This window comes from Pezoporus flaviventris, unplaced genomic scaffold (genome assembly GCF_033815535.1).
Source record: "Pezoporus flaviventris isolate CSIRO_AGI_PZ_B2104156 unplaced genomic scaffold, CSIRO_AGI_Pfla_v1 ptg000025l, whole genome shotgun sequence".
Taxonomy (NCBI): domain Eukaryota; kingdom Metazoa; phylum Chordata; class Aves; order Psittaciformes; family Psittacidae; genus Pezoporus; species Pezoporus flaviventris.
The window spans coordinates 31,774,584-31,793,137 of NW_026892573.1; the positions used below are offsets into that span (position 1 = coordinate 31,774,584).

At 44.9% G+C, this 18,554-nt stretch overlaps 1 protein-coding gene across 11 annotated transcripts in view; it reads left to right on the forward strand.

Moving 5' to 3' along the window:
• Positions 1-18,554, forward strand: part of TENM4 (teneurin transmembrane protein 4) — a 759,599-nt gene that overhangs the window by 659,835 nt on the left and 81,210 nt on the right. For all 11 annotated transcript variants that reach the window (XM_061458042.1, XM_061458041.1, XM_061458044.1 and 8 more), the window contains 2 exons: positions 9,146-9,265; positions 15,994-16,255. In XM_061458042.1, coding sequence (XP_061314026.1) covers positions 9,146-9,265; positions 15,994-16,255 — 382 coding nt within the window. The remainder of the gene's footprint in view (positions 1-9,145; positions 9,266-15,993; positions 16,256-18,554) is intronic.

Sequence of the window (18,554 nt, forward strand, 5' to 3'; positions counted from 1 at the left end):
TAAAGTGATTATAAGTTGAGCATAGAATTATTTCCATATAATAAACTAATATAATATATGCAGCTACTTACATCCTCTTTGTGGAACACTTGGCCACAGAACCAAACCAGAGCTCCTATCCACTTTTACTGGCTCTTTCCCATAACACAGTTGTGTAATCATAATGTAATTAGATTCCCCTTTCACAAGTGGCAGTAGAAGGAGGTTCTGTTTACAGTCATTAGAAAAACTGGGGTCCAGCTTTTAACCAGCATTAAGAAAACCCTGGCTATTTATTACCAAGCACAAACTCTTGAGTAGAACCTTCCTGATGTGATTTGGATCAGGCAAAGCAGCTGATATAAATGCTCCATCTTCCTGTAGCTGGGATTAAAAGGTCTCAGGTGACACCTGTGTACCCAGGAGCTCTTTTAGAGTGCAGAAGGTAAACCTCAAGCCTTCAGACCTGCCAGGCAGTAAATCAAAGCTCCTGGTGAGGTAAGTACCTCCTGCATTACACAGGTGCTGACACGCACGTTTGGGTTTAGGAGCTGAACTGCAGTGTCGATGCTGATGCGTTCATTTGGAACTGGTGCATAGATATTTGCTTAATGATTATTCAATGTTCAAGGTACACTGCTCTGAAAAAAGAGCACCCACGTGCCCATTGTTGTATGTTACTCACTGATGGACGTGTCTGCTGTGATAACTAAGAGCTGAGTCAGTGGCTCCATTCAGTAAGGGAACATCACTAAAAACTGCATGTCCTATTCGAGGGAAAGATTTGATTATTTCAGTGCTGCATAAGGTTTCTTCAAATTAAATACAGGCTCACTGTCACAATGGTGTTCATGTGGCACCATGGCTTTTGTTGAATCACAAAAGGAGAGGATGAAGTTCCTAAAGGAAGCCTGCAGGAAGGTCCTCTGGAGGAGGGAGAAGCGAAGGTGGCACGTTGAGGGGGCTTTCTGCCCCGAGCTCTTTGCTGCCTCACCTCTGCAGGGGTTTCCTAACCCCAGACCCCACTGGAGAGCTTGAGCACCCCTTGGCCAGCTCAGTCGAAAATCTCCTTTCCTTCTCCTATGGAGCCAGGCTGAGAGAGCTGGGCTGGGTCAGCCTGGAGAAGGGAAGGCTCCTGAAGGAGAGACCTGAGAGCAGCTCCAGTGCCTAAAGGGGTTCCAGGAAAGCTGGAGAGGGGCTTTGGACAAGGGATGTAGGGACAGGCCAAGGGGAATGGCTTTAACCTGCCCGAGGGGAGACTGAGATGAGCTCTTAGGCAGAAGCTCTTCCCTGTGAGGGTGCTGAGGCGCTGGCACAGGGTGCCCAGAGAAGCTGTGGCTGCCCCATCCCTGGCAGTGTTCAAGGGCAGGTTGGACACAGGGGCTTGGAGCAAGCTGCTCTAGTGGAAGGTGTCCCTGCCCACAGCAGAGAGTTGAAACTGGATGGGCGTTAAGGTCCCTTCCAACCCAAACCAGTCTGGGATTCTATGATGATTCAGTGACATTGAATTGCAGGAGAAACTGGTGTGAGCTGATCCTGTTGGCTTTGCGCTGATGCAGCAAGACCAGCTTTGGGGCAGTCCCTTCTAGGTGCTGGTTGCTAAGTACAGGTTTCAGCCATTTCAGTATATCAAGAGGAGTCTGCCGTTTGAGTGTGACATTTGCTTGCTAAATTGGTTAAAACCTCCTACATAAAAAAGCAGTTTTAAAATCCCAATTATAAAATCTCGATATTTTATTGAACCATTTTTTTCCTAATGGCTTTGGATCATTACAGAGCTATCAGAGAGCTTATATACAGTTAAAGAACTTACCCTACGATCATCCAAAAGAGAGCTTGTTTTAGTATTAACCTTGATTTCCTTCTGTTCTGCTCAGTTTTGCTTTCATGGTGCCTCAAATTCAATGGAAGGAATTGCTTTTATTTTGTGCCTTCTGCAGAGCTGAATCTGTGGTCACAGCTGACAAAGTAAATACCAGATGTAAAATACGATAGTAATACAAGAGCTGGTAAGTTCTGCAGACATTTTTTAGTGACATGAATACATTATTCATCTCTGAAAGTTATTGCACCATAAAGTCTTTATCTCTCATAGAAATAATGGCTATGGTATCACTTCTGACAAATTATGAAATGAGTGTAATTCAATCTTAGGTGAGAAAATTACCTTGCGCCTTCTGAACTGTTGAATGCTTGACTTGGGTTTTACAGACCTAAAAACATAGGTGTTTGATTCTGTTTCTTTGAGATCTGGTGCAAAGCAAGAGAGTGTTTCTTTGGTTGTAGTGGAGTAAAGGAACCGTCAACTTGTGAAGCATTACTTAGTCAACCACTCTGTGTGTAAAAGGCTTTGCAGTAAAGCACAGCCCATCTTTATAATGCATTGCATTTGCTATAAAACTGTTCATAAATACTCTCAGCTAAATCATAGAATGATAGGATCAACCAGGTTGGAAAAGACCTTTAACATCATCAAGTTCAACTGTTCCCCACCCTTGCCAAGTCCACCAGTAAACCATGTCAATAAGTAGTATAGTTGGAGCCAATTTTACAACTCCAGAGACCAGCATCAGTGTCTTTTCCTCTTCATTTCCTATTTGCTGGCCAGCCCTCCTGTATCCCTCATCCTACCACCTTCCCATTGTAGCTCAACTGAGAAATCTTGGGATGCAAAAACAGTGAGTCAATGAGGCATAGAGACCCAAGATGTTTTGGATGGCAGCAGCGGCATCTCTTTCCAACAGTGGCCAGATTGCTTGGCAGATCAGAGAGGAAGATTGGGCTTTCATAAAGAGAAAAAGGACATGCATCAAGTAGGTGAAAAGGCTTCAGATCCTGGGAGATGTTTTCAAAGCAACAAGGGCCCGAGTCTCTCAGGAATGGAGCCAACAGGGATGGCAATGTTCGTTTGAGCATGGGGTTTCTAGAACTTGTAGGTGGTCCTCAAAGGGTATTGCATTTTGTTACTAACAGTCATGCACTAACAATTCCTTCCTTTCCTTTGAAAGAACAAGTAGCTGTCACTAATATTGTCAAAAAAGATGATGCCAAAAGAGATGTTTAAGAACTATCAGTTTGTAAGTCAAGTCTTTATGGAACAGAACAGAATCAGACGCATGAAGTGGGGAGCTTGAGGAACTGGATAACAGCAGGTCAACAAAAACTCTCTCATGGATACTAAAAACATCAGCTGAAGAAGATCTTCAGATGTTTTGTGGCTGTCAGGTTAAACCAGATCTTAAAGAGACAACAAGAATAAAATCTGCATCTGGAGGTGTTACTTTAAATCTTGATTAATAAGGGCTTTCCTCTTGGACTTCAAATACCAACTTCATTAGCCACATGCATAAAAGTATGCAAGCATTATGTTGCTTTTTCCCCTGTCCTTCTTCAGACAGTGGCAGTAATGGGTTTTCTTTGAAGCATTTAATTCAGTTGGTTTTACTGCGTGTGTTGTAGGAAATCTAAACAACTGTAGAAGGCTTCCTGCAAAAGTTAACAGTAAGGACCATGCCTGCATAAAGAATCACCAGCATCTCCTGACCCTTCAGTGATGGGACCGTATAAATAGCTCCACTGAGTATGTTAAACAAACAAAGCAGATACTGTTTCTCATTGCAAACAGCTTAGAATTGACTTTCTTTTATTGAGCCTGGTCAGAGCTCTTGGAAACTTTGCTCTTCCTCACTCACTCTTTTTCTCCTGCATCTCCCGCTTCATCAGCTGCTCAGAAAGTTCAGTGGCAGAATCTGTTGCAAACCATGTCTGTCACGGCCACTCTAGAAGTCTCTGCTTGGGGGACACCTTCCACTAGAGCAGCTTGCACCGAGCCCCTGTGTCCAACGTGGCCTTGAACACTGCCAGGGATGGGGCAGCCACAGCTTCTCTGGGCACCCTGTGCCAGCGCCTCAGCACCCTCACAGGGAAGAACTTCTCCCTTATCTCCAACCTGAACTTCCCCTGTTTCAGTTTGAACCCATCACCCCTTGTCCTTTCCCTACAGTCCCTGATGAAGAGTTCCTCTCCAGCATCCTTGTAGGCCCCCTTCAGATACTGGAAGGCTGATGTGCCAAACCCTTTCAGTAACTCACTGGTGCTACTGTGCTGGTGTGGGGTTCTTTCTGTGTCTGGACTTTTCTTTTTCTTGTTATACACATGCCTTTCTTGTTTAACAAGGGACTCTTCAGCAGGGTCTTCTCCATGCCTTTTCCTAACCTTGATTCTTTCATTCATATGGAAGCTAAGACCAATAGGTAGGTTTCAAGTTTAAGCTTTTCCTACTGGACTAAAGAAGCCTGATAAGGATTGACTCATTTCAAGCAAAGACTCTCAAGTTTTTCAGCACAGTTAAAGGCAAGTGGGCAGAGCTATTTTACAGACAAGGTTTGAGGGAAGCACTTGCAGAAGCAATGAAGTGGAAGGTCTGTATGTTCTGCTGTTTCCTCTTCTGCTTTTGTCCTTCGTCTGCCAGCTCAGGCATTCTCTCTGTGTCCATGTGTTTGATCATGTTGCCCTTCACTTTTACCTGGCACACCACCGATTTCTCTGTCTATCCTAGTACCATCCTGCCCTGAGGTTGTTCAACATGAGACAGGGACATTCAACCCAAACTGGACGAGGTACATTTTGCTTCATCCTGTGTTGTTATCAAGCAAAAAGGTCACAGCAGCTTAAGCCATGAGATTGTGTTTGTAACAAACGACTCTGTTTGTAGGCTCTTACCAGCAAAGTGTCTGAGCATAATATCACAGGTGAAGTGCCATGAGAGTGTAAAAATCCCTATGCAAGGGATTAGCAGGATGCAGCAAGTATCCTTCTAATGTCTCTGTAAGGACGGGATGTGCCTTGATTGTTATTTTGCAGATGGAATACAAAGACACATACAGACTAGCTGACGTGGCCAGTGTCACATAGAAAGTCCACATAGTAGAGAAAGAAACGGAAGTAAGATCATCTGATTTAATTAATAATGCTTAAATTAAATCATCTGATTTAATTAATAATGAGTAGTAGCTTTCTAGATTTTCACTCTGTGGTGCTCTGTTGAAGTTTCATCCAGAGCAGAAGGATAAATTCCATATATATATATACATTATATATATGTGTGCATATATATATATGCACACCCCAATAAAATATGGAAGTGGTAAGTTCAAAGAGATGCAGAGATTTATAGTGGCAAGTGAAAATATTTATTATGAATAACTTGGCTGAGGATGGCTCAGCAGTCGTGACAGCCATCTCCACACATCTGAAACCTTTAAAGGAGAAGGCATTATGAGTTATGGTGGAAATACTTTGAGATGTATGCATGCAGAAATTCATGGGGGCGAGATTTCCCATGGTACCTATCCTCAGTCAAGGAAAGAATGTACATTTCTTGCAACAAAAGGGGCTTAGGGTGCATGGAATGTTCTTTTCCCAGTAAAACATGTTTAGTAGAAGCAGTATTTTAGTCTGTTTCTCAGTGCCAAGCACAGTATCAACAGAAAACATCTCTGAATAAGAAACATTGGAAGAGCCAATGTCTAAGTTATGACACATTGGATCAGAGTCAGTATTAAAGACAAGTCTTTAATGTGCTCCCATAATGCGAAATGGCTTTTGGGGAATTTACTCCTCTGGCTTCTGTTCTAAAGCTGGTTTTGTCTGCTTGAATTTCCTTGAGAGCCTGTCAAATTTCCTTTGTATCTGAGCAATGGGAATGTAGAGGCACCGGTGCACCCCTGCCTGCTTTGCCACTGTGGCCCAGATCTTACCAGGAAGACTTAATTTCGTTTTCTAGGGAATAAAGAATGACTTCACAAAGTGATGGTGTAAAATTGCCTGATAAGCCATATGTGACGTTCTAGACAGCATTTTGGCAATGGGGGTTTGGTCTTTTAGGGGAGCTTTTATGGAAGAAATTGAAAGAAAATAAAAGAAAGGGAAAATCTAATTAAAGAAGAGGGAAAAAACAAACTGCTTTTCATTTTAAAGCAAGAATCCACACAGCCTTATGTAAAAACAGAGAGGGAAGCAAAACCAAACCTAAAAAAAGGCCAAAAATGGAAGCAATAGGGGGAATCTGTTAATAATTCAATGGGAAGATGAGGCTCCAGCTACAAGAAATTCAGTTGAAGTGCAGAAAACACTGAACTGGCAGGGCTGGACTGATGGAATAAATCTCTTCTATTAACATGAGAGCTAATTTTATGTAAATGTATTGGGATCTGAGCATCTTAGCAGCACCACTTCACTTGTTTGTAGTGTAATTTCATTTAGACCAAGGTCTTCTGAAGGAAATGGCTGACTAAATTAGCATTAACCAGGTTCCTGGGGGGCTTGGTGCATTGTGGATAGTCGATCTTGCCTCCAGAAAGGACACGTTGATACTGGAGCAACCAGCTGCTTCCAGCTCACTGTATTAACTGCGTTTTCCCAAATGGAGCAACTTTTGTCACCCAGGGAAGGAGGAGATTTGAGGCTGTAATCAGGGAGAGCGTGGTTTGCCTCCAGTTTCCACCCCACCTGCTTTTAACTGAATTCAGATCTGTGCATGTTGCTCCAGTTTTGTTTTATCACTGTGGTTTGGGAGAGATGTCCCCTTTGCGGGAGCATCTTTCCTTCCAGCATGTAAATAAAGCTATTGTTACAGTCCTTGTGGGAATGCTGGATGCAGCTGGGCTTGCTTCTCTAAGAAGAGATGCCAGTGTCCTCTGAGTTAGGGAGCATGTAGATGTGCTTGTGCAGTTGGAGCACGGTGCTGTGAAGCATCATCTAGATGGGAACTGAGTCTCCTCCTGGAAGGTGGGAATTCAAAAGTACTTGTTGCAGCTGCCACGGTGAGAGGAAGCTCTTTCTTTGTCCATGTTGGGCTGGTGCTTGTTGTTGTAGAAATAGTTGTCTGTGATATGTAATGGACCAGATGCTTGCTGATATAAAGCACATTCCTCCATTAACGTGAGCTGAGGATCTAGGCCAATGTACTTGAAGTATTGCTTAGAAGTTTGCAACTGCTTGGACATGTGTTTTGTGTAGGACAGCAGGAGAGGCGCCTGCAACATGTTGTGTTTCTTTCCTTTGCTTGCTTTTAACTCTTGGAAGGAGAAAATACCAGGTGGAAGTGTTCCTTTTGGGTTCACAAAAATGTATGATCTGGTCTCTCAAGTATTCTAAAGCATTCATAGTCCCAGTGTTGCCTTGAATATGCTGTCAGTCATCCAGAATACCATGTCCCTCGTGCCTGAGACTTAGTAGTCAAGGAAAAGCCTGTTTCTTGTGATTCCTTGTCTTTAACAAACGTGCAGCCATTTGATGAGGAGCTGAGAGAAAGCAGTTTCCAACCCTTCCTCAGGTCTCTCTAAGGATGGAAAAGGGTATAGAATCATAGAAAGAATCACAGAATGATTAGGGTTGGAAAGGACCATAAAGCTCATCCAGTTCCAATTCCCTTCCATGGGCAGGGACAACTTCCACTAGAGCAGCTTGCTCCAAGTCCCCTCATAAGAAACTGTACTGATAGGACAAGGAATGGGTTCAAACTTAAACAGGGGAGATCTAAATTAGATATAAAGAAGCAGCTCTTCCCTGTGAGGGTGCTGAGGCGCTGGCACAGGGTGCTCAGAGAAGCTGTGGCTGCCCCATCCCTGGCAGTGTTCAAGGCCAGGTTGGACACAGGGGCTTGGAGCAAGCTGCTCTAGTGGAAGGTGTCCCTGCCCATGGCAGGGGTTGGAACTGGATGAGCTTTAAGGTCCCTTCCAACCCAAACCACTCTGGGATTCTATAATTGTATGGATCCAGTTGTGATTTAGATTGCTGTCACATTCTGGTAACGCTTTGAGTAGTTTTGTTAATATTGGAGCTCCGTGCTTAGATCAGTAGGAGTTTTGTTTAAGACACCCTGACGAATGGTTTCCTGTGCTGTGGAATATACAAATACTGTTAAACAAAAATTAAGCTTAATCTCCTTCTATTATACAATATTAGATTTTTAGGTGGCATTTAAGAAAATCACTTGATCTTCCCTGATGATTCATGTTTACGAAACCAGCTTTACACACCACTGCATATACCGTCCTCGGTGAAGCAGTAAAGTGACATTTCTCACTTCAAGCAGGTAGACAGCGTGTGCAGGTCGGATGATTTACTCTAGCTGAGATCTGGTCCTGCACCAGTAGAAACATTGGCTTTCAGTCCCGGCTCTCCAGCAGGACAGCAGTGGGGAGAATCACTCACTGGCTCCCGTTGGCACACTGACACCACAATTTGCTGGTATTGCTCAGAGAAATAGTTACCTTCAGCTAAAAACTGGGTTCAGATGCTCTCCCGGACATGTGATGCTTTGTCTTTGTAGGAAGCTCCTGAAGTAGCAATGACTTAGAGCTCTGGAAACAGACTTTGGAATAAGAACCTAGGAAATCTGTCTTTGGCTTTACTATAGATTTCCTGACTGACCTTGGGCCACTGAAAATCACCATGCTTTATTTCCTCTCTCTGCAAAATACCCATCTTGCAGTATTCATCAATGTTTGTAAAGATCCTTGAAACCCTTAGATAAAAGAGCACATTACAGAGCATAGAGTAATTGGAGTAGTTGTAGCCCATAAAGCAGTGCAGTCTACCAAACTTGGGAAGAAAAAGCCCTTCCTGTCAGCATTCCCCAAGCAGTTCATAGGAAGCTGTCTGAACCTAGCAAATGATCTGTCGTGGTTTTCCCAAGTGTGGAAGAAATGAGCTGTCAAGCCTTGGTCAGGATGCTCCTGTGGCTTTTGTGCCTTCAATATATCCATGAAGTGCTTGGTAGGTTTCTATTCTCTTGGGTTTTAAAAGGGCTTTGCCTTTAATTAGGGCAATATTGTCAAGAAACTTCGTTGGTTGTAGCAAACTCCAGTGTCATGTTGGGACTCCTACAGAAGTCCAGAGTTAATCAAGTGTGTGCTGCAGCAGTTGTGTTTAAAGAGTAGGGTAAAAATTAACCTCATTTTAGGTATTGAATGCTCATACATAGCTCCTGAGAGTCTCCAAGAGCAGCATCCCACCGTCAAGAGGTACAGCGTGTCTCCCGGCTTTCCAGAGCATAAAGGCCTGGGCTTTCTAATCCATAGGAATTTCCAGCCATAAAAGTAGAGGAAAACCTGAATTTGCCAAAAAAACTTAGTATTTCTCATCGTTTTTCTTCTTGCAGACACGCATGTGTGATTCGAGGCCAGGTGATGACGGCAGATGGGACCCCTCTGGTTGGAGTGAACATCAGCTTTGTCAACAATCCTCTGTTTGGATACACAATCAGCAGACAAGATGGCAGGTAGGATGTCTTTATAGGATTTACAGTGTTCAAGCAGCAGTTACAGCATTATTGTCATCACCACTAAAGAGAAACTCCTTCCAAGAGCATGTTTATTGCTGATGACTTTTGAAGATGTTATGGGGCTACATCTGGCTGGCAACCGGTCACGAGTGGTGTTCCTGGTGTTCCTTGAACCTCGGGGTTCAATCTAGGACCAGTTCTGTTCAATGTATTTATGAAAGATCTGGATGCAGCAGTTGAATGCACCATCAGCACCTTTGCTGATATCAAACTGGAGGTGGTGTTGCCTCTCTTGAGGGACAAGAGACCTCACAGAGGGATCTGCATAGATTGGAGCATTGGACTATGACTAATGGGATGACATTAACAAGTCAAAAGGCCAGATTCTTCACCTATGATGGAGTTATAGCAGGCACGAGTATAAACTGGGAGGGGAATGGCCAGAGAGCAGCAGTGCAGGAAGGGATCTGAGGATGCTGATCAGCAGCAGACTCAGTAGGATCCAGCAATGTGCTCTGGTGGCCACGAGGGCAAACCACATCCTGGGGTGCATCAAGCACAGCTTAACCAAGTGGCCGATTAGGGGATATTCCCACTGTATTCAGCACTGGTGTGGCCTCACGTTGAGCACTGTGTGCAGTTCTGGGCCCCACCATTTAAGAAGGATGTGAAGGTCCATGAATGCAGCCAGGGGAGGGCAACAAAGCTGGTGAAAGGGCTGGCAGGAATGTCCTGTGGGGAGTGGCTGAAGACTTTGGGTTTGTCTAGGATGGAGAAATGGGGGCTGAGGGGTGACCTCATTGCTCTCACAGCTTCCTGAGGAGGGGAAGTGGAGAGAGAGCTGCTGATCCCTGGTATCCAGTGATAGGAAGTGTTGTAATGATATAAAGCTGCTCCAGAGGATGGTTTAGACTGGACACAAGGAAACATTTCTCTACCAAGAGGGTGGGCAAACACTGGAACAGGTTTCCTGGAGAGGTAGTTGATGCTCTAAGCCTGTCTGTTTAAGAGGTATTTGGACTTAGTAACATGTTTTAACTTGGTCAGTCCTGAATTGGTCAAATCATTATAGGACCCTTCCAACTGAAATAGCCTGTATTATTATTACTATTATTATTATTATTATTAACCTGGTGATAACACCAAGCATCTTTAGCCAACAAATGGGCAATGCAGTGCCTGTACACGTAAAGAAAAGATGTATCCTGCTCCCAACAGCTCTATTCCTGCTAATTCATGTTGAAATGATTAGGAAGAAGTCATTAAGATTACGATTGTGTTGGAGGCAAGTGCTTAAAATCTGAGCAATCACGTTCAACCAAAACAAAAGCATTGCAAATTGGGAATGTCTTTCATCTTATCTTTTGTCTGTCAGTGCTAATTGGGTCCCTTTCTTTTAAGAACAAAAGCTGGAACATAAAGGGATCTAGCTGCACGTGCTCTATGCATTCACTACTATCCACCAGCACCTGGGAGAGGACTTAGATGTTAGCACCTCTCCGATCCATGGCAGGCGGTTGGAGCTGGATGATCTTAAGGCCCTTTCCAAACCAAACCAGTCTATGATTCTGTGATTCAATGACCTTCATTAAAGGTTTGATTTGGCCAAAGATGATAGAATTATAATGAAAGAGAGGAACATATGCTAGTAATGTGTGCTTAATGCTGCCTTGTTCATGCTCAGCGGTGTTTGCACCTACTGATGGTGACTGGGAGGATTTCCGAGTGATGCTCCACCTCTGGGATGACATGACAATGAAATCCGGGGAATAGAGAGTCATCCCAGGAAAACTAGTGGTCTCCTTTGGAGAAGGATGCCTCTTTGCTTTGCAGTTGTGCTGTGCCTAGCACAGAGGGGCTTTATCTTAAACATACAAGTAAGCTAAACACGGACAGGGCAGGGAGCTGAGTGCTGATGTCCAAGCTCCAGACCTTTCTAATACTTGAATAACAATTTCCTTCTAGTTCCTGGGTGGTGAAAGGCAAATCCCCCCTACTGCATCTGTCTCTGCAGTCCCCAACATAAAAAGGATGTGGAGTTGTTGGAGTGAGTCCAGAGGAGGCCATGGAGACACTGCAAGGGCTGGAGCAGCTCTGCTCTGGAGCCAGGCTGAGAGAGCTGGGCTGGGTCAGCCTGGAGAAGAGAAGGCTCCTGAAGGGGAGACCTGAGAGCAGCTCCAGTGCCTGAAGGGGCTGCAGAAAAGCTGGAGAGGGACTTGGGACAAGGGCCTGTAGGGACAGGCCAAGGGGAATGGCTTTAACCTGCCCGAGGGGAGACTGAGATGAGCTCTTGGGCAGAGACTTCTTTCCTGTGAGGGTGCTGAGGCACTGGCACAGGGTGCCCAGAGAAGCTGTGGCTGCCCCAACCCTGGCAGTGTTCAAGGGCAGGTTGGACACAGGGGCTTGGAGCAAGCTGCTCTAGTGGAAGGGGTCCCTGCCCGTGGCAGGGGTTGGAACTGGAACCCAAACCAGTTCAGGATTCTATGATTCTATATTCTCCTGGCAGTTCAAACTAGGGATGTTTCTTTCACGCCACGTCTTTCACAGCCTCCAGCTGAGCAGGGCAGGAAGCGATGCAGCTGGAGCAGCTGTATGCTCCACCGGTCTTCAGTGGGCTTCTGGTTCCTCGGGGCTGGCTGCCAGCCTCCAGAAATGAGATCAGTTTCAAGGAGCTGCAGTTTGCTGACTCAGTCGCTGACAGACACTGAGCTCCGAATGACGAACATGACCAGTATCAGCTGTCTTAGAGCAGGGAACCTGCAGCAGAGAGGGATTCATCCTGAAGCTGGGATTTCTGTCAGCAGCTGCCGGTGGTCAGTCAAAGCTCAGATTGCGTGGTGTCAGCTCACTTTAGTCACCTTCCTTTCCAACCAGTCTGCTTCTGCAGAGTCCTTGTGCACACCTGGTGCATGACCAACGTCCAACGCGTTGTCCAGTTGCAGTGCTGAGTCTCTGGAATCATTACCTCTGTAGTACACAGTGTACTTTGGAGGTAATAAATGGACAAGTGAAAGCCTTTCTCTTAAAGAACACCAAAATCCAGGTCTTCTAAAAATTGCCTTCGAGTATTTAAGAGCATTCACACTAAAACTGTCAGGGCAGAAAAGGATGTCGACATCCCTCCTTTCTAATCCTGCTGATGTAGCGAGGAGCATTAGATGCATCTCTTAACCTTCCTAGGCTAGCCAACCAGCCTGTGAAAGGGAGATAACACTCACTTGTCTTCCTTACTGATTGTTATGGCCTTTATGAAATACTATTTGTAAAGCACTTTCAAAATCAAGTAAAGAATTATTGCTATTCCAGTGACTATTGTGCTCTACTCGGAAAATTAACTGAAACCCATCAAAACGCACGACTTCTCATCAGCTTTTGCACACTGCAGTTTTCATGTGATGGAGTCACTTTGTTTTAAGAAGGGGATGCTCTTAAGCAAGAAGGAGTTTCACCTGAGCTACAGCAGCAGGCTCCATGCATCCCCAGCCCATAGCAGTGCACAGTCACTTGGGGTCACCTGGATCCTCTTCGGTGTCATTCTGGTTTGGAGGAAAAATGGGAGCACACATGCAAGCAGTTACCTTGTTCCAGGGTTATGAGATTAAACCCACTGGCTTTATTATCTGGCATATTAACTATAGGAATATCTATGCTTGAAAACGTGTGCTGAGTTACCTTAAATTGATTTAGCAAGTCAGTTCACTGATAGCAGGGCAGTAAGTGTGGCTGTAAAGTAAGGGGGTTTAAAAGATTGCACAGATTGGTTCCTAAACTGATTTAATTGCTTCAGGTTTGGGGTTTTGGGGTGGGTTTTTTTGGCATGACCACATTTCAAAATGAGCATCATAAGTAAAATTTCTGGTTCAGAATTAGAGGGAACTGCATTTTTCACCCCTGTAAGTGGGTTCACTGCATTCCAGGTCTCTGCAAGTAGGTTTTGCTCCTGTTACAGTCCTCACATACAACCCCTAATCCTGGTCCTATTTAAGTCATATTACTTAGTCTGAGCTTTGATAACTTCAAGGCTTGCACATGATTTTAGCCTAATTACTGGGACACAGCCTTTTGTCAGATTAACAAGGCATGAAGGTAAAATGGCAACTCTCAAACCACTGTTTTATGCATTTCTCCGTAAAGCGAAGTTAATCCATACTGGATTCTAAACCATATTTTTACATAAAGCTTCAAATTTGATGAAATCTGAATCAAATTTGATTTCAATTTGGTAGTTTATAAAGGCTGCAAGTCCTCATGGCTATAGGCACGGTGTTAATAACAGCAGGAAAGTCTCCAGACTCTTTCAGTGTGGTGCATCTGCCATCACATGCTGAAACTCAGACCAAATCCATGAGCTTTTGGAGCCAAGGAGATGAGAAAGGGTTACGCTTTCCTGTGGGGTGTATTTCTTTGAGCCTGCTTTGTCAATAAAGACAGAATCTCATTCTTTGGCCTGTCTCTCAAGAGTCTTTTAAGCAAAACAGACCAATATGACTGTACAACAAGTGTGATTTGTTTCCAGAGCGATAAAAAAGACATCAGAGATCGGCAGCAAAACCAGAAATGAAATTATCTCATTCCTTCAATCCCAAGATGCTCTTGTTGAATCGAATTGCACTAAAGGAAGCTGGGAGGAAGGTGTTTTCAGTTTGGGGTTTTCTGTTGGGTTTGGGGTTTAAGCTTTCCTTCAGTTCATCAAGGTAACTTCAAAGCTGGACCCTGTGACTCTGGAACAACAGGCTCATAACAACAGAGGCTGCTAAAAAAATCACTGCCCTGTGTCTGTTTTCACAGCTGCTGGAGCCTGACGAGGAGGTGGTGCTTTCCCTTCTGCATCCTGCTTTGGGGATGCAGGAGATGCGAGGTCATTTCCCCCCCAGGAAGGTTCCCATCCCTGCCCTAGGCTCTACAGAGCCAAGAACCTCTCACAAAGGAGGTAAAGGGAGGCGTTTCCAGATAAAAAACCCTCTTCCCACTTGCCTAAAAACTTGTTGAGCATCATTTGTACTGCTTGTTTCTTCCCTCCCGTTGCCCCTTTCAGTGCCCGGATTCCTGCAGAGCAAGCTTCTCCCTCCCAGCTGAAGGCTTTGCCAAATGCTAATTGACTGTTAAAAATGTTCTCATCAAAGTACAAATGCTGAGCAGCTTTGCTGGCAAGGACCGGCACGTTCCTCCATCAGGCTGCTGCGAGCCAAGCTCCATAGGTCTGGGAAGCTGATGCCCCCACTTGAGTGATAGAATAAACATGTCTTTAGTTTTTTCAAATGCTTTCCACTCCCTCCCCTGGACTCAATTGCACATTGTTTCCTGAATAAGTTGCTTTTCATTGTTACATTTACTAAATGGGTCTTCAGTCTCTCAGCCATCAAAAAATGGGTTCTTCTTGTATGATTGTTTGACAAAGATTTGGGGTTTGAGAAACAGTTCAGACCCCTTGTTGCTCCTTTGGGATTTTTGCAGCCTATCTAAAAGGTTCATAATTCATTTAAAAATGACTTTGAATGCCTCTTTCAGCTTCTTTCTTACCTTGTGATTGCAAGGTGCATTGAGTCTGGCTTGGGGCACTCAGAGTGCTTTCAGATCCTAGTTCCTATGCACAGAGAGGTACTGAAGTGCATGAGGAGCTCTGCTGAAGCCAGCAAGCCTGTTCACATGCTTCAAAGCTGTGTGACTGTCATACATGAGCGTCAAGCATCGAAAGTGAGAAGCAAGGGTGGGAAAACTTTCTTTGCCTGGAACACGCATTTGGCATTGCCACTGAGTAGATACTGAGAAGGAAAACAAAGAAGAAAACAGGGAGATCTTCACATTGTGGTGAAATCCCTTCCTTTCTCAGTTAACACCTCCTTTTTGAGTCTATGCATACTAGATGCATCTTGTAATTCAGACAATCTCCATCTCTGGCAAGATGGGGAGTTTGAATGCAAAATGAAGCAAAAACCCTAACCCTTATCCCAACATTTTTACATCCAAGGGCTGAGTTATTTTCTTTATCAGGGTAACATCCTTTCATACCATGCTGGAGGTCTGCCGTAACCTTACCCAATGCTAACACAGGCAGAAAAGCCCTTCATAGGGTGAAGTTGCAGACCACAGGCAGTGAATTATCTGCCCTGTTCTCATTGCTTAAGAGTCACAAAAGGCAACACTGAGTGCTATGGTACAGAGGCTGCCTGCATGGTGTTCATTTCTTTCCCGTGCCTGGTACACTGAGCTTAGTCCATGCCTGGGTTCCACATGTTCACTGGGTTGCATTAGGTATTATTCAGGTTAGCAGTGATGCCAAGAAAATTTATATGGTGGTGTGTCAGAGAAACCACTTTCCAAATGGTTTCCTTCATCATGGGAATTGATCCAATCTGTGACTGGGTTTGGATGATAAATACTTTAAAAAGAAAGAAGAAAAGCAAATGTATGGTCAAATAACACCAGAAAAGCACTAACAAGGATGAACATTTGTCTCCAAAAAAGGGATGGGTATGGTTTTAATATACACAAAGACAACATGTGAAGAAGCTGAGTTTGTACTCCTGCCTCTGCAGCTTGCTTTTACTCAGCTAAAGCTCCTGTGGGCTGCAGGTTTTAGGCTTGTGAGATGTGGCTGATGCTTCTTGCAGTGATTTTGCAGGGGATCCTTGCTAGGGAATTGTTACAGACAGACGGGATGGTACTAACTGGTGCCATAACTAGTGTTATGGAACGCTCACTTTGTATCCCCTCTCTTTAAACAGCTTTGATCTCGTGACCATTGGTGGGATCTCCATCATCCTGCACTTCGAGCGGGCTCCCTTCATCACCCAGGAGCACACGCTGTGGCTGCCATGGGATCGCTTCTTCGTGATGGAAACCATCGTCATGAGGCACGAGGAGAATGAGATCCCAAGCTGTGACCTCAGTAACTTCGCCCGGCCCAACCCTGTGGTCTCCCCATCTCCGCTAACAGCTTTTGCAAGTTCCTGCTCGGAGAAAGGTCCTATTATTCCTGAAATCCAGGTATGAACCATCTGAACCGAGGAGAAAATAATCTCCTTTCTGTGCTGCTTTTGCTTTCTTTGAGCAAAACAAACACAAGTATTCCCTTGCTTTCCTAAAAAGCATTCCATGTTTGTTGCACCGTCTTCAGATGTTTGCCAGGAGCACTCACTCACAAGCACACACACACACACAAGGTTTATTTTCCCTCATCCCTCAGAGATGGAAGCAAAGCACTGTGGCCAACAGCAAAAACCTCGTTTGGCTCTGCTTTGCTTTCACCTCTCATCCGCAGGAGGTGGGCTGGGACCCTCGTGTGACCCGCATCAAGCCTTCAGGCAGCCCTTTGACTGATGGGTTGCTTATACTCTAGTGCCTTTCTTCTGTTGGGGGGCTGATTTCATGCACTGGGCATTACAGAGCTCAGCGGTGGAGGATGGGGTGTGAACTTCCTCAGGGTTTGAAGGCAATCCCCTCACTCTCCAAAGCTGCTGAGATGTGCAAGCAGCCAGCAGATGGCTGGCCAACAGCCAGCCTGCGGAGCACCCGGGGTTTGGTTGCATTTCCTGGCATTTGGGAGCAAAGCAAGAGTGTTACTTTTAATTCCTCATCCCCCTTTTTCCTTATTTAAGGAAGCGTGAGTCAGATAAAGTACTTTTAACAACCTGCTGTGGATTCAAAGTATTTTGCCAAATGGAAAGTTAGGTTTTAAACTGAATAGGACAAGCAACTGAATTATCCATTTTCATAGAATCATAGAACAGTTTGGGTTGGAAAGGACCTTAAGATCATCCAGTTCCAACCCCCCTGCCATGGCCAGGGACACCTCACACTAAACCATGGCACCCAAGGCTCTGTCCAACCTGGCCTTGAACACTGCCAGGGATGGAGCATTCACAACTTCCCTGGGCAACCCATCCCAGTGCCTCACCACCCTCACAGTAAAGAACTTCTTCCTTATATCCAATCTAAACTTCCCCTGTTTCAGTTTGAACCCGTTACCCCTTGTCCTATCACTACAGTCCCTAATGAAGAGTCCCTCCCCAGCATCCTTGTAGCCCCCTTCAGACACTGGAAGCTGCTGTGAGGTCTCCACGCAGCTTCTCTTCTCCAGGCTGAACAGCCCCAACTTTCTTAGCCTGTCTCCATACAGGAGCTGCTCCAGCCCCTGATCATCCTTGTGGCCTCCTCTGGACTTGTTCCAACAGCTCCATGTCCTTGTTATGTTGAGGACACCAGAACTGCACACAATGCTCCAAGTGAGGTCTCACGAGAGCAGAGTATTATTTTCCTTATAAACACTTCCTGTGTTGGAATACATGGATGCAACAGCACTTTCACCTTTCCTTTTTTGGCATGTTTTTCCCTGGGTTTTAGATATCAGCATTCAGCATGTCAAAGTATCACAGAATGGTTTGGGTTGAAGGGACCTTAAAGCTCATCCAGTTCCAACCCCTTGTCAGGGCAGGGACACCTTCTACTAGAGCAGCTTGCTCCAAGCCTCATCCAACCTGGCTTTGAACACTGCCAGGGATGGAGCATCCAACCTGTGCCAGCGCCTCACCACCCTCATCATAGACGTTTAGTGCCATTTGAAATGTCCTGCAGATACCCTGCTTGGCCTCCAACTGCCAATCCAGGATGTTTCCCCTATCAGTGACCAGCTTTGTACCTGCCAAACCCTTGTGAATGTCAGATAACTTGGACATCCCAAATTGCACCAAACACCTGTAGTTATGGGATCTAATTAAGACTTAAGTGGGAGTAATTTTGAGACTATGGCACCTAAATAAGGTGCTCATGTGCTGTCATCTGGATGTGTGCTAGGTGTCCAAGCTCCCATGAAAGCTGTAAGAAACCTAATCGATATCATTAATGCAGCCTATAGACTAACTAAGCTGACCATTTTGAAGGTGTCTGGTTCCCACTCATGGTATCAGTTAGATCTCCATTGACACTACTTGATGATTACATGGCGACATCACTTCACACACTTACATGCCAGCATCTGAATTTAGATGCCTTAGACTGGATTGAACCCCACTCTTAAGCTAATGTTGCCACACTAACCTTCTGAAGAGCCTATCTCTGCCTGCTTGCCATGAAGAGCCCTAGAAGAACAGTTCAGAGGAGACTCCTAGCCAAGTTTAGAGAAGATGAATCCCATGAATGATGAACAGTGTTTTTTGCACAAGCCAAATGATTGAGCCAAAACCTCAGTAAAGTAGTATTGGACCTCAAATGTAAGCTGAAGGTTAACAGAGTTTGTGGTGTAGAAGTATACAACATATACAATGCAATCTGACTTATGGCAGAGTAC